Source organism: Macaca mulatta, chromosome 17 (assembly GCF_049350105.2).
Source record: "Macaca mulatta isolate MMU2019108-1 chromosome 17, T2T-MMU8v2.0, whole genome shotgun sequence".
NCBI lineage: Eukaryota > Metazoa > Chordata > Mammalia > Primates > Cercopithecidae > Macaca > Macaca mulatta.
The window spans coordinates 12,456,997-12,471,064 of NC_133422.1; the positions used below are offsets into that span (position 1 = coordinate 12,456,997).

At 33.7% G+C, this 14,068-nt stretch overlaps 1 protein-coding gene across 8 annotated transcripts in view; it reads left to right on the forward strand.

The window, feature by feature from the left end:
* PDS5B (PDS5 cohesin associated factor B) overlaps nt 1-14,068 on the forward strand; it is a 189,311-nt gene that overhangs the window by 103,388 nt on the left and 71,855 nt on the right. For all 8 annotated transcript variants that reach the window (XM_015120857.3, XM_015120858.3, XM_015120861.3 and 5 more), the window contains exons 14-18: nt 2,626-2,707; nt 5,265-5,313; nt 8,154-8,293; nt 9,758-9,873; nt 12,076-12,181. In XM_015120857.3, coding sequence (XP_014976343.1) covers nt 2,626-2,707; nt 5,265-5,313; nt 8,154-8,293; nt 9,758-9,873; nt 12,076-12,181 — 493 coding nt within the window. The remainder of the gene's footprint in view (nt 1-2,625; nt 2,708-5,264; nt 5,314-8,153; nt 8,294-9,757; nt 9,874-12,075; nt 12,182-14,068) is intronic.

Here is a 14,068-nt window from a genome sequence, read left to right on the forward strand (position 1 = left end):
TAGCTACTTATTCAAATCACCCTGGGAGGTTTAAACAATTGAAAACTAAGTCCCTCCTTCAGAAATAGTTACTTAATTTGTCTGGAGTGTAATCTGAGCATTTTGATTTTTAGAAAAGCCTTTCAGGAGATTTTAATGGGCCACCAAGGTTCACAATCGCTAGTATATAGCTGGGAGTGGAGTTTCTGACTATGTGCCTTTTCATCATTGTAAACTAGTATCAAATTGTTTTCCTACATGATTATACTAGTTTATACTCCTATCAGTGGTTTATGGATTTCTGCATCCTCCTGTATATTATCAGACATTTACATTTTTCCTAATCTTTTGAGTATCAAATTTTCTTATCTTTAATTTTCCTGAATACAGATAATACTGATCTTTTATAGTTTTATGGTCCATTAATGTTCTGATTTCACCACACACCTCACTACTCTGTATTACAACACCTGTTCCTCTTTATTCATTTAAATTACATTCTAGCCCTGAAGTCATTTGAATATATGACTTCAACTTAGTTTGAAAGGGACTTAAAAATAGCTGCTTGTCGGGCATGTTCCTAGTGAGAACTTGTTTGGTTAGGATTCCTCTTATTTGTTGAAAGAGCCGTATATTTTATTCTCTGACTACTTTTCTTTGGGGAAGACAAAGTATTTCTTAGATTTCAGACTTTTTATGTGAATCAGTTTTTGAATAAGCTCCTAAGTAAATGAACTATCTTGATTATTGAAAAAGAGAACAGTGTGTACTTCCACCTCTCACAAGTTCCCCAGCACTCCTGTTAGCGACAGTAGTAGAAGATGGTATCGGGGTCTTCGTTGTGATCTTCTCTTTTATTAAACAAGTTTGCGTCTAGATAGTTTTGTACTTCTAAGTTCCATGGGTGATTTGTCAGTTGGGAGGTAAAGGTTGGAGGACAGGTCCTCTTCAACATTTGGACAGGCCACTGACTGAAGCCTGATGGTAGCTGTCTTTTTCTTTGAGTTGCTGCAAACTTGTGGTTTGGTAACAAGGAGAACTGTGGGAACTAATTGTATATTTAAAATGTCAGGTAACAAATATAAGAATATCCAGGCTGTAACTGGAGTTTTTACATTTACTTAGCAACAGAACTGCAATTCAGACTATTATTAAATAGAGATTTTTCTTCCTGTTGTAATATTGCTTCTCCTAGTATAACTTTTTTCCCTTTTTTAGACAATTATTTAGAAAGGCAATAAATAGGCACAGATTGCCTTGCTAATTAATACAATTTTATTAAAATACTTGAAATGACAGTTCCTATAAACATGTTACAATACAAGTTCTTAGAGATGGTCACTTTCTGTTTTAAGCTATAACCATAATAGTTTATAATGGGCTTTAAAATAGCTTGACATTTTATCTTTAATGAGTAACTATAACAGGTAATTTCCCTTTTATTTTAAGTGAAAGCAAGCTTCAAAATCTAGGCCTTTCAGAAGTTAGAATGATTAAGTGTATAGGAAAGAGAGAATACATTGACTTTGGAGTTCAGAAGTAATTTTACAAATGACTACTACATTTCTTTGAAAATTATTTTAATCATATAACTCTTGTTAGATTTTTAGTCCTCTGGAGTATGAACATTTTGCTTTCAATGTTTATATTCTTAAACTGTGCTTATGAAAATTTATAGAACTTAGTAACTTGAAATTAGTAAAGTATAGCTATTTGAAATATAACTTCTAAGATGAAAATGTCCTCATGTTGCTTTGCCAGTACCATGTTGATGTGACTACTATAAAGGAATTCAAGTGTCCCAAATTTGAACTGGTTTATCACCTTTAAAAAATCAAAAGGCATTTTTCAAACATATTGTTAAAGGGGAGAATTAAAATATGAAACAGTGTTCTTTGTCTATTACAAGAAAAAGAGTTTTTTTATATGCATCTGTGTTACTGCTTTTTGGCAGTGTTTCATATGTATGGTAATAGAGGTTAATAGAAGTGTAGAATAATTGAAAACAAACTGATGAAAAGTATTCCTTGTTTTGGGAGATTTCCTTAAAAATTTTTAATTCTGTGCTTCTAATCTGTAATCAAGTATTTCATTAACATTATTCTCTCTATATTAATACAATATTGTTTTTATATATTTTCTTTTGTACCTGTATAATTTTTTTTTAGATTTAAATTTCTGCCTGAGAACAATACAACTATTAAGAGAACATCAGAGTTTTTGACATATAAAAAGAATATTCACTTGTAAATAATTCCAGACTGTTTAAAATTTAATTAAGATTTGTCTTAAGAAAAAGTATCCCCATTCTCTTATAACTAATTCTTCTTTTTATGTCTTTGATTCCATTTCATCCTGCCTGCTACAACACCTTATGATGTCAGTTATTCCTTTATTTCTCAAGTTTGTAATTTATCTGCTTAATTCCTACCCTAATTCGACCACTGATTATTTCTTTTGATCCTGCTGTGTTATATTTGATTCCATTATTTCCCTCTACACATTATCAGTTGCTTAGTCCTGTGAATTTCATCTCATCTCTGTCATCTCCTTTTATAATTTGAACCTTAAATTATATAGTTGTAATATTCTAGAAAGATTTTTATTCTGTTTTGTTATTTAAATGTGTATGTTTGTGTTTTTCAGAGCATTGAATGAAATGTGGAAATGTCAAAATCTGCTCCGACATCAAGTAAAGGATTTGCTTGACTTGATTAAGCAACCCAAAGTAAGAATTTTTTCTTCAGTGTTTTTTAAAACACATGTATTTTAATTACTATTTACCATTGCTGCTACAATTCTGTTTGCACAAGTTCTGACTGTAGAAGTTAGGATTCCTTGCTTAGAAAACTCTTAATTTTTAAGAAACTTATTAGATAGAAAGTGGTAAGTGTTTACATCTGCAAAAGGTAATACCCAACATAAAACAGAGTGTGGGTCTCTGTACTCAAAATTAAAGTTTTTTGGTAGCTTTAAAATAAAGATGTAAACAATAACTCAGCATTATTGAAAGCATAGAAAATAGAAGGAAATTACACTTTGTGTTGCCACTGTAAGATGTTCCCTACTTTTTTGTATACGCTCTTGGTTTTAGAAAGTTTCAATAATTATGTAATTATAGTTAGGTATCTTGATATTTTTACTTAATATTTATGGAGATTTTAATGGTACTACCTAGTATTTATAATTTAATGGTCGTATTCATCCATTGGGTGTATCATATTTTATCTTTTATCAATCATTTAGAATGATTCTAGGGTTTTTTTTTTTTTAATTGAAATGCTGTATATAGACATGTAAAAGGCATAATTCATCTAAAAAGCAGTGTGCCTGGTCATTTTAAATTGCCTTCAGAGAAAGCAAGAATATTCTTTTTTTCTTCTTCAGTTTAGAGTACTCTTTCTCAGTCTCTCTTCCACACATACACTTCACAGGATAGAGGTCAGTGGAGCAGTGTTGTTTTCATCTAAGGGGTGAAAATTTTCACCTTTTCCCTAGGCATAAATTCACCAGTTGCTCTACAGATAAAAAAAACTCACACCATTTGTTTGAGTGGTTTATAGTGACCCTCTCACTATTTTTTTAAACCTTCAGATCACTAGTAATAAGACATTTTGTACCACTTTTTTGCCTAATTGAAGCTTACATTTGAGTAATATTTTTGTTATAGACAAACAGTGATCTCTTTGTGTTTTATTGAACATAACCTTTTTTTTGTGATTATTGAGTATATTGAACCTGTTAAAATATGTTTTCCCTTAAAATAAATGACTTAAAACTAATTTAGTGATTTTGCTGTTTCCTTTCTCTTAAACCCTGTTAAATTAGTATGTTTTAGCCAATAAGCATGTTTCAGTTAGTGTCATAATGGGGTAAGTTAGTATGTTTTCGTTAATAATCTCTGGATAAAGTGCCTCTCTCTGCTACTTGGAGCTCTGTGTATTTACCTCTTTATGGCCAAAGATGTAAGAGTGTTAATTAAAAATATAAGGTATTCTTTCTTACATGTATAAAAAATTATTTGTGTTTGGGTATTATTGAAATCGTAGTAGCATCCAGGTAGTATATTAGGTGTATAAATCGTATGTTGAACAGCATGATGTGTGAGATTGTAATCAAATATAACTTTGTTTTTGATTATCACTGTTCCTCTAAAATTTATGTATTTAGATGGAGCGTCTTCATTTTGCCTGTTGTTAAAAATTGGGAGGGTCTTAGACTTTCCTGCTGAGTCATACATGAAATCACTAAATACAGTCTCAATTCAACTGGAATGTTTAGTTCTCTTCTACAGTGTGGAATTTTCTTTTTGCTTGTTTTAAAATAATTATCCAGTTATCCACATTAAAGATGGAGTTCTCATTCATGTGTGGTGGGTTTGAAAAAGTAACAGAATGGAGGAGGATAGCCCACCACCGCTTCATTCCCCCCAAATAAAACAGTGGCAACAGAAATCTTACATGTTTCTAGACAGCTGTTTGATGCTTTAAATTCCAAATATTTGGGAATTATTTCTTGAACTTTATTATGCTTTAACGCTCAGTTGCTCTTAGCAAGCTCATTCTCAATAGGTATGGTCTGTTTGTATATATATTTGATTTTATTGCTTTCAGTTCAGTGTTTATTTAGCTCAGTACTTTAAATAAACTTGCTCAATGACTTTTTGTTTCTGTTTTTTAAAATAACACTATTCTGATGCAGTGAATAATTAGCACTCTAAGAGATGTCTTTTATACATGTGACTTTACATGCCGTAGTACATGAATGTATTACATACAGTATAATGTAGTGAATTAATTCACTGAAATAACACTTCCCTGATGCAACCCATAACTAACACTCTTAGAAACAACTTTTTGACATGTCAGTCACATCTTAATTGTCTTTAGTGTCTTCCCCATAAGCTTCATGACTATGCCTTACAGCTCTCAGGTCTAAACATTGTAGGAGTTTTCCCTGTTCTTTCAGCTCTAAAAACAACAGCAGCAACAACAAAAACTCCCAAAATACCTACCTGTTCCAACATGTAGTGCAGCTGTCTGATTTCTCTTTGGAGGCTAACACAACAGGGTGAGATAAGACGTAATGAAAGTGGAGAAAGAGTTTACTTTTACCTCCTGTCCAGTTTATCTAGAGTTTAATAAAAATGATAAAGAAGGTGACAGTAGTGGTAAGAGCACGGGTCTGCAGCATTTAGTGGGTTATGCTTGTCTAATTTTTTGCAGAGTGTGATGAAGTTTTTTGTCAGGGAATTTTAATTTTGCATTTTTTTGTGTGATTTACAGACAGATGCCAGTGTCAAGGCCATATTTTCGAAAGTGATGGTTATTACAAGTAAGTTATTTTAAAATCTGTATAAAATGTAATTTTAATTGAAATATTTTTATAATTTAAAGTGTTTCAAGCAGTTTTGTTCTAGGCTATGATAATATAGGAATTTTAAATTTTCTTTAGTTTCTTATGTGAGCTAGAGCTGGAGAAAGAATTGAGTACATAAATTTATTTTTAAGAGTTTATTTAAATCATCATGTAAAAACTTATAAAAACTGAATCTGTTTGGTATTGCTTGTTCTAATGTGACTAACTGAAGCTAATTCACTCCAAGCCTAAATATAAAGGATATACCTAATAACTACATACATAACAGCTTATTTGAAAAAATATTAATTTGCTTTTTTGCTTTAGGTGATGTTAAGTAAAATGATATTTCATTTAACAGTAAATACAAAAGGATTATGTGGAACATCTCCTTTGTTCAGTGTAAAAGTAGGGAAAAGTCACTGTTTTTGTGGGTCATTTGCTTTTCCTCCCACCTCAGAGGTCACTGTGTATAGCAGATGGACAGAGGGATAATCAGAAACACCTGGAGGAATGCTTCTACTGAGCTTCCACTTGGTGATAATGAAGATATCTTAAGATGAATCTGAGACGCCAAATACTCCAAGATGTGTATGAAAGTAAAGTTAAGACACTGAAGATAATAGTAAACCTAACTCACTGGGTTTTGGATTAAGTAATGGGAGTATTAGAATGAGTAGAACTTTAAGACCAAAATCTCTTTCTGTCCTGGGAAAACTACTTTCCAGTCACCCGGATAACTTGCTAAAGCAAGTTGTTTTGTGCTGTTCCTTAAAAAAAAAAAAATTTGATGTTTAAAGAAGAGATCTTGCTCTTTTGCCCAGGGATGAAGTGCAGTGGCACAATCATAACTCAAAGCTATCTTGACCTTCTAGGCTCAAGCCATCCTCCTGCCTCAGCCTCCTGAGTAGTTGGGACCCCGTGCATGTATTACCACACCCGGCTAATTTAAAAAATACATATTTTTAGACACTAGGTCTTCCTATGTTGCCCAGGCTGGTGCTGAACTGCTGGCCTGAAGTGCTGGGATTACAGGTGTGAGCCACGGTGCCTGGCCTATCACCTCTTTATAGTTTGGCTATGGATTCTGTCTCCTAAAAGAGGTCATTCCCTAAGTTCTTTTTTTTTTTTCCTGTCAGTTTTCTTCCAGTGAGTTCAGTATTTCCCAGATTCTGTTTCAAGGAATGCTAGTATCCTGCAGGTGTTAACTTAGTATTGTGAGAAAAAGGGATTTCATTGTCGTATGTGTTTACAGAATGCTAAATTAAAGGAGTTTTCTTTCTCCCTTCTTTTCCCTCCCCCCCTTTTTTTCCTGAAATAATAGGCCTTATTGTAGCCTTTATTATGATGCCCATCCATTATGAAGGGGCTGTAAAATAACACTTTCCAAAATTATTTGAAAAAATACCTTTTCCTGAACACTGTTAAACTCCATTGAACTACTAGTGATCTTTGGAACACAGATTGCGAAGTGCTGAACTAGCAGTTTTCCAGCTTGCCCTCAGGTGCTTATTATGTAAACTTATAAAAACATTCCATTTATCTTCTATAAGTGGTCATGTTTATCTGTTGTACTATAATGTGGTTCTCTTTCTTTGCAGACTTTTTTCTATTATAGAAACATGAAAAGGTCATACAGAAGTATTTAGGATTAATATATTAATAGATTCTTAACTACATTAAGTCATTTAAATATCTCACCAAGACATAAAATGGGATTTCAGAATTGTATGTGAACTTGAAGACTATGTTTACTATATTCATATTTTGGGATTCCTTCGAATTTCTACTACTCTTTTGATAGTCCAAAGTTCTGTTGTTGGGTTTTTGTTTTTTTGTTTTGTTTTGTTTTGTTTTGGGGGCGGAGTCTTGCTCTGTCACCTAGGCTGGAGTGCAGTGGCGATATCTCAGCTCACTGCAACCCCCACCTCCCAGGTTCAAGCAGTTCTCTGCCTCAGCCTCCCAAGTAGCTGGGATTACAGTCGCCTGCCACCACGCTGGGCTAATTTTTGTATTCTTTTCGTAGAGACGGGGTTTCACCATCTTGGCCAGGCTGGTCTTGAACTCCTGACCTTGTGATCCACCTGCCTCGGCCTCACAAAGTGCCGAAGTTCTGTTTTACAATTTCTGTTGTTGGAGATGCCATATTCTAGTCTGGCTCTCTATAACAGTTAAGAAGCCAGGAAAAAAAGATACCACAGTCAACATTTTACTAGCTTTCATAAGTATTTTGATACATAGACACATTAGCAGAATAGTATAAAAATCATTTTTGATTTTACAAAGATTCATTCTTTCCCATGCAGTAATGACTTACCCAGCAGTAACACCTGGAATAGTTTGCTCAGTATATGTCACTGCTAGATAGCAAGAATGTATATGTAAACTTTCTGGGTTGGTTTAACAATAAACAGGGAAATACAGGAAAATAGTTCTTAAAGGTAAAACTTAGTGATTAATCTCTTAAATTATAAGAGAGCAGTGTGTGCAGCAAGCTCAAGGGGACATTAATAAAATTGGCATTATTCAGGTTGACATTTGATGCCTTTAAATATTACAAGGGATTACTTGGAAGTAGCCATTTTAGTCTTTCCTTGCGTATATGTCCCTTCACAATGATCCTGTTTTATATTTCTAGAAAATATATCTTTATTTGTGAAAATTGATTATTGAAGGTGTTTCACAATTTAATTTCTTAAACTAATCTGAATTTGTAGGTAAGGATTTTAAAGCAATAAAAGAAATGAAAACATTGACCTATTATTATTTTAAGAATTAAAAAAATTGATTTTAATTGAACTTTAATTTATTTTAAGGAAATTTACCTGATCCTGGTAAGGCTCAGGATTTCATGAAGAAATTCACACAGGTGTTAGAAGATGATGAGAAAATAAGAAAGCAGTTAGAAGTACTTGTTAGTCCAACATGCTCCTGCAAGCAGGCTGAAGGTTGTGTGGTAAGGACAGTAAAGAGCTAATGTTTGAAAAAGCCCCCAAATCTTCTTTATTGTCTCTCTCTTTTATAAAAGTAATGTATATTCATCATGTAATTTGAAAAATGTCACATAAATAACAATGCAGATAAACTGTAATTTCTCTATAGAGACAATTGCTGTTAATATTGTGGTGTATGTCCTTCTATAAAGTGAGATTATATTATACATACAGTTTTGTACATTTTACTTTTTCATTAATTAGTCTTTTCTAGTATTTAATAGCTCCATTGAATACATGTACTATAATTTATTGAGTAGTCCACTATGTTACACATTCACATTTTTTCCTACTTTTTGGTTACTATGAAGAAGAATATAATTAATATTTTTACACAGTCTTGATTCTTTCTTTAGGATAAATTCTAAGAAGTACAATTGCATAGGTTGATAGCTCTTGACAGCTCATTTTTAAAGCCTTTAATATGCTTTGGCAAATTGTTCTCCAGAACTGAATTAATTTTATGCTAATCACCAGTAATGACAGTGACCGTTTTCTCACACATAACAATATTGGTCAGTGTCATTGCTGGAAACAAAACCCAAGTGAAAACAAAAACACAATTATTTTGATAGTATTTATATTTGTTAGTCGCTATTCATCTGACCGTTTTTTCTCCTTGGGATTATTGGCCATTCATATTTATTTTGTAGGTTGGGTTTATAATATTTGCTATTTTTATAGAATGGTATTTGTCTTTATCTTATTGATTTGTGAGTTTGTCATAATGGCATTTGTTAAGTTGCAGATTATTTTCTGTCAGTTTTAGTTTACCCTTTTTGTTTATTATGTTCTTTGCATACCATAGTTTCTATCTTTATCTAAGTAAGTCAGTATTTACCTCATGGTGTTTGACTTTGCTATCTTGCTTATGAAATCCTATTCTGTTATAAGTGAATGAAAATATTTATTCTTGTCAGTGATTCTTAATCTGTTACCTATGTACCTTCTGAAATGCTTTTTAGAGAAAGATGATTCTTGACTTCACCCCAGATCAACTAAATGAGACTCTTCAGAGTTAAATTCAGGAATCTGTAGTTTTAACAAGCTCTTCTGATAATTTTACTTCCTCAAGTTTGTTCATCCAGTGACTCTTGGTTTTATTCATTTGTATTTTTATCCTTTTGGAATATTTTTGATGTAATATATGAGACAGGGGCCTTACTTTGTTTTTATTCCAAATGTCTATCCAATTATTTCAATACAGTGTATTGACTAGTCTACCTTTCCCTGATTACTTGAAATATTACCTTTTTCATATGCTAAATCCTTAATTCAGTCTTTTTTTCTGGACTTGTTCAGTTCTTATTGATTTGTTTATTCCAGCGTCAGTGTTACATGGTTTTAATTATTGTTGGTTCTTAATATTATAATATAATGATTTGTTTAAATGTACTTTTGTAATACTGAAAAAATCTGTATTACAGCGTGAAATAACTAAGAAGTTGGGCAACCCCAAACAGCCTACAAATCCTTTCCTGGAAATGATCAAGTTTCTCTTGGAGAGGATAGCACCTGTGCACATAGATACCGAATCTATCAGGTATTTGTATATAAAATACTACATTCTCATTGCTGTTCATTCATTCATGCATTCAGGAATCGGTCATTGTTGAGTGCCTGCTATATACAAGGCACCAAACTAGCTACACATCTGTGTGTATTGTGTACTCCTCTGTATATATCTGTATTTGTATATGCACACACACACACACACACATATATACACTCATCTGTACCTGTATATTTGTTGTTTTTCTTGTTATTTATCTTAATTTTAAGGATTGGTTCAAATTGTATGAGAAATTGTCAATCTAAGCCTAATTTTATCTGTTAACAGTATACCAGACACTCTTCTTTTTTGTTAACTTGCATAGTTTAGGTAATATAAATAAATTTTATTTATACCCTTGGGAAACTAGGTGAATCTGTTGCAAAGGAACAAATGATGCATTTTCAGAGATAATTTGAGAACTGAAAATGTTGCTTTTTAAAACAGCCCTCATTTAAAGTTTCAGCTTTTGATACTACCTGTGACAAGTTGGAAACTTATTTCTTTTTCTCTCTGCATTCCGTTTTGTGAAATGTGGGAAGAGATGTTTTTTTATTTTTAAACTTTCCCTAAAATGTTTTCCACAGTTGAAAAAATAAAGTACTTATACAATATATATAGGGCATACTGATTTACTAGTCATCAATAGTGTTCTTTGAGAGGTATATGTTATAATCTAAAATAAATAATACTAATGATTTTTTCATCTTGTACTCAAACCCTTTTGGGGATGTTTTGTTGGGGAGGGCATTGGGCATAGCTTATGGTCATTGACCCCTTACAAATGGAGAGACCCTATTTTGGTTACTTGTCAGTCACTTTGGACTCCTCTTATATCAGTTTTCATTTGAAGAGGTAGTTCTGAGGTTTAAAAAGCAAGACAAGAAGTAGAAGACTGTATTTTTAAGAGGAAGACTGAATCAGACAAATTTATTAAGTAAATTTGGGCGTGGTGGCTCACATCTGTAATCTCAGCACTTTGGGAGGCCAAGGCGGGCAGATCACTTCAGGTCAGGAGTTTGAGACTAGCCTGACCAACATGGTGAAACCCTGTCTCTACTATAAATACAAAAATTAGCTAGGTTTGTTGGTGCACCTCTGTATTCCCAGCTACTTGGGAGGCTGAGGCAGAAGAATTGTTTGAACCCGAGAGGCGGAGGTTGCAGTGAGCCGAGATCACGCCACTGCACTCCAGCCTGGGTGACAAAGTGAAACTTCGTCTCATAAATAAATAAGTGAAACTTTGTCTCGAAAATAAATAAAATAAAATAACATAAGCTTGTTTTTATTAGAAGAAAGTTTGAAAACATAATGTTTCCTTTTGATCTATTGTTGTTCCTTTTCTGATGTTCTAATGAGGTTTTATTGTATGTCTGTTACTTAGATATTCCTCACCTTTTAGGAGGAGGCCTAGATATATTTCTGACTCTGACAGCTGTGCCTGACACACAGTAATATTTGGTAAATGGTTTAGAAGGGCTTAATGTTTCCTTTATCCTTTTTTATTTCTGTGTATATTGTTCTACTTGCTGGACTAATAATCAGTTTTAGATAATTAAAAATAATTGTCATTTATGTGTTTGAGCTCAGACCTGCCATGAAAAATATAATAATAAAGATATTGATAGCATTAATAAAGAACAAATTGAATAACATTTTGACCTCATTTGAATGGGCAAGGGAAAAGAACTGTTTTTGAGGCCGGGCGCGGTGGCTCAAGCCTGTAATCCCAGCACTTTGGGAGGCCGAGATGGGCGGATCATGAGGTCAGGAGATCGAGACCATCCTGGCTAATACGGTGAAACCCCGTCTCTACTAAAAAATACAAAAAACTAGCCGGGCGAAGTGGCGGGTGCCTGTAGTCCCAGCTACTTGGGAGGCTGAGGCAGGAGAATGGCGTGAACCCGAGAGGAGGAGCTTGCAGTGAGCTGAGATCCGGCCACTGCACTCCAGCCTGGGTGACAGAGCGAGACTCCGTCTCAAAAAAAAAAAAAAAGAACTGTTTTTGAAAAGAAGCATCTGAAAATATTTTATTATAGTTGTTTTGCAGTAGTGTTAAAAACCAGTTATATCAAATTTGTATTCGGTTCAGATATGTATATATGTATATGCACATATATGTAACACAGGATTATTTTTCTTAGACATTGCTAGGAACATTTGAAAAAATGACTTTTTTTGGTCGTATTTTAGTGCTCTTATTAAGCAAGTGAACAAATCAATAGATGGAACAGCAGATGATGAAGATGAGGGTGTTCCAACTGATCAAGCCATCAGAGCTGGTCTTGAACTGCTTAAGGTATCTATTTAAAATTAAGTGCCTAATTAGATATCTGTTTAACATGTACAGTTTATATTATTTGTTCTTGATGTTTTCTTCTTAAGTTTATATAATCTAAAGTAAAATTTTCTCAGTTGTTTTAGATGATTTAGAAATTGTATTTTTATTCTTACATGTGATCTGATTATTTTGGGGTTTAAATGCTATAATCTAGCCTAGTACTAATTACATTAAAATAGTGGAATATAATTCAAGGTGTCATTAGTGAGCAAAGAAGGTACAGCTCTGCTGCACAATGAGCCAAATTCTTGTAAAACTTTTTTTTGTTTCATTAAATATTCTGTCTTTTACTGATTGTAAAAATATTAGTTCATTATTGACAACTTAGAATATATAAAATTATAAAAAACATAGGTTCATCATACATAAACATTAGTTTCTTTTGTTTCCTTTTAATCTTCAACAAATGCATAGTTGGGATCATTGAGATCAAGCTGAATATACAATTTTGTATCCTTAACTATTTTCCCTTATTAAAAATAAGCATTTTTCTTGGTGTTTTTCAAGAGTTTTTTTTTTTTAAGAGTGTCTAAAGCAGATCTGATTTTTGGCTGTCATTTAGTAGCTGTCATTTAGGTCTGCCTTTGACCACATTACTTGCTTCACTTCCTCATATGAAATCAAGATAATAATTAAGGCCGGGCGCGGTGACTGACACCTGTAATCCCAGCACTTTGGGAGGCCGAGATGGGCAGATCACGAGGTCAGGAGATCGAGACCATCCTGGCTAACACGGTGAAAACCCGTCTTTACTAAAAATTACAAAAAATTAGCCGGGCGTGGTGGCGGGTGCCTGTAGTCCCAGCTACGTGGGAGGCTAAGGCAGAAGAATGGCGTGAACCCGGGAGGCAGAGCTTGCAGTGAGCCGAGATGGCGCCACTGCACTCCAGCCTGGGCGACAGAGCGAGACTCCATCTCAAAAAAAAAAGATAATGATTAAGTGCTTGTCTCGCAAAGGACATTAAATCATGTACGTGAATTTCTTAGCACCATTCCTAGCTTGTGGTAAAAATAATAATAAACATTTTTGAAATGGTGATTAGTCCATTATTTGGGGTATCATACTATCCTACTGAGGCAGGAGGCAGGACTGGACTCCGGAGGTGGGGCTCAGACACAGGACCAAATTGAGGACTAGCTAAAACAAGGGCAAGACAGAATCAGCTTTCCACAAGACACGCCCACCAATGTGCCTTTTCAGTTTACCATTGCTGTGGCAATACCCGTATATAGAAATACTATAATAGTAATATAGAAATACTATATTAGAAATATAGACAGTATATATAGACAGTAAATATAGACAGTAGTCCCTTTCTTTGACAATGACCATGACCCAAAAGCTACTCCCTCTTCCCTAGGAATTTCTGCATAAACTGCCCCTTAGTCTGTATATAATTAAAAGTAGGTATAAATATTACTGTGAAACTGCCCTGAGTTGCAGCTCTCTGCACCCTACCTGTGGGGTAGTGCTGCTCTGCAGAAGCAGCCATAGAGGTATATGTAACACCTCTGGAACTGTAACACTACTACTTCAATAAAGCTGTTTTCTTTTACCATGTCACTGAATTCTTTCCTTGGCAAAGCCAAAAACCCTTGCGGGCTAAGCCTCACTTTGGGACTCTCCTTTCTCTGTATCACTAGTATTTTCCTATTGTTGAATATTTTCATTTTTCTACTTCCATTCTTACAAACAGTACTAAGCTGAGTGTTTCTATGTAAGATCTCTTGGTAATGTCATATTTTTTAGAAAATTAGGAGAGCATTATTGAGTTAAAGAGAGTGACCACTTTCAAAATTCTTGGAGCAATGTATATTTAAATTGTTGTACAGGGAAATTTTACC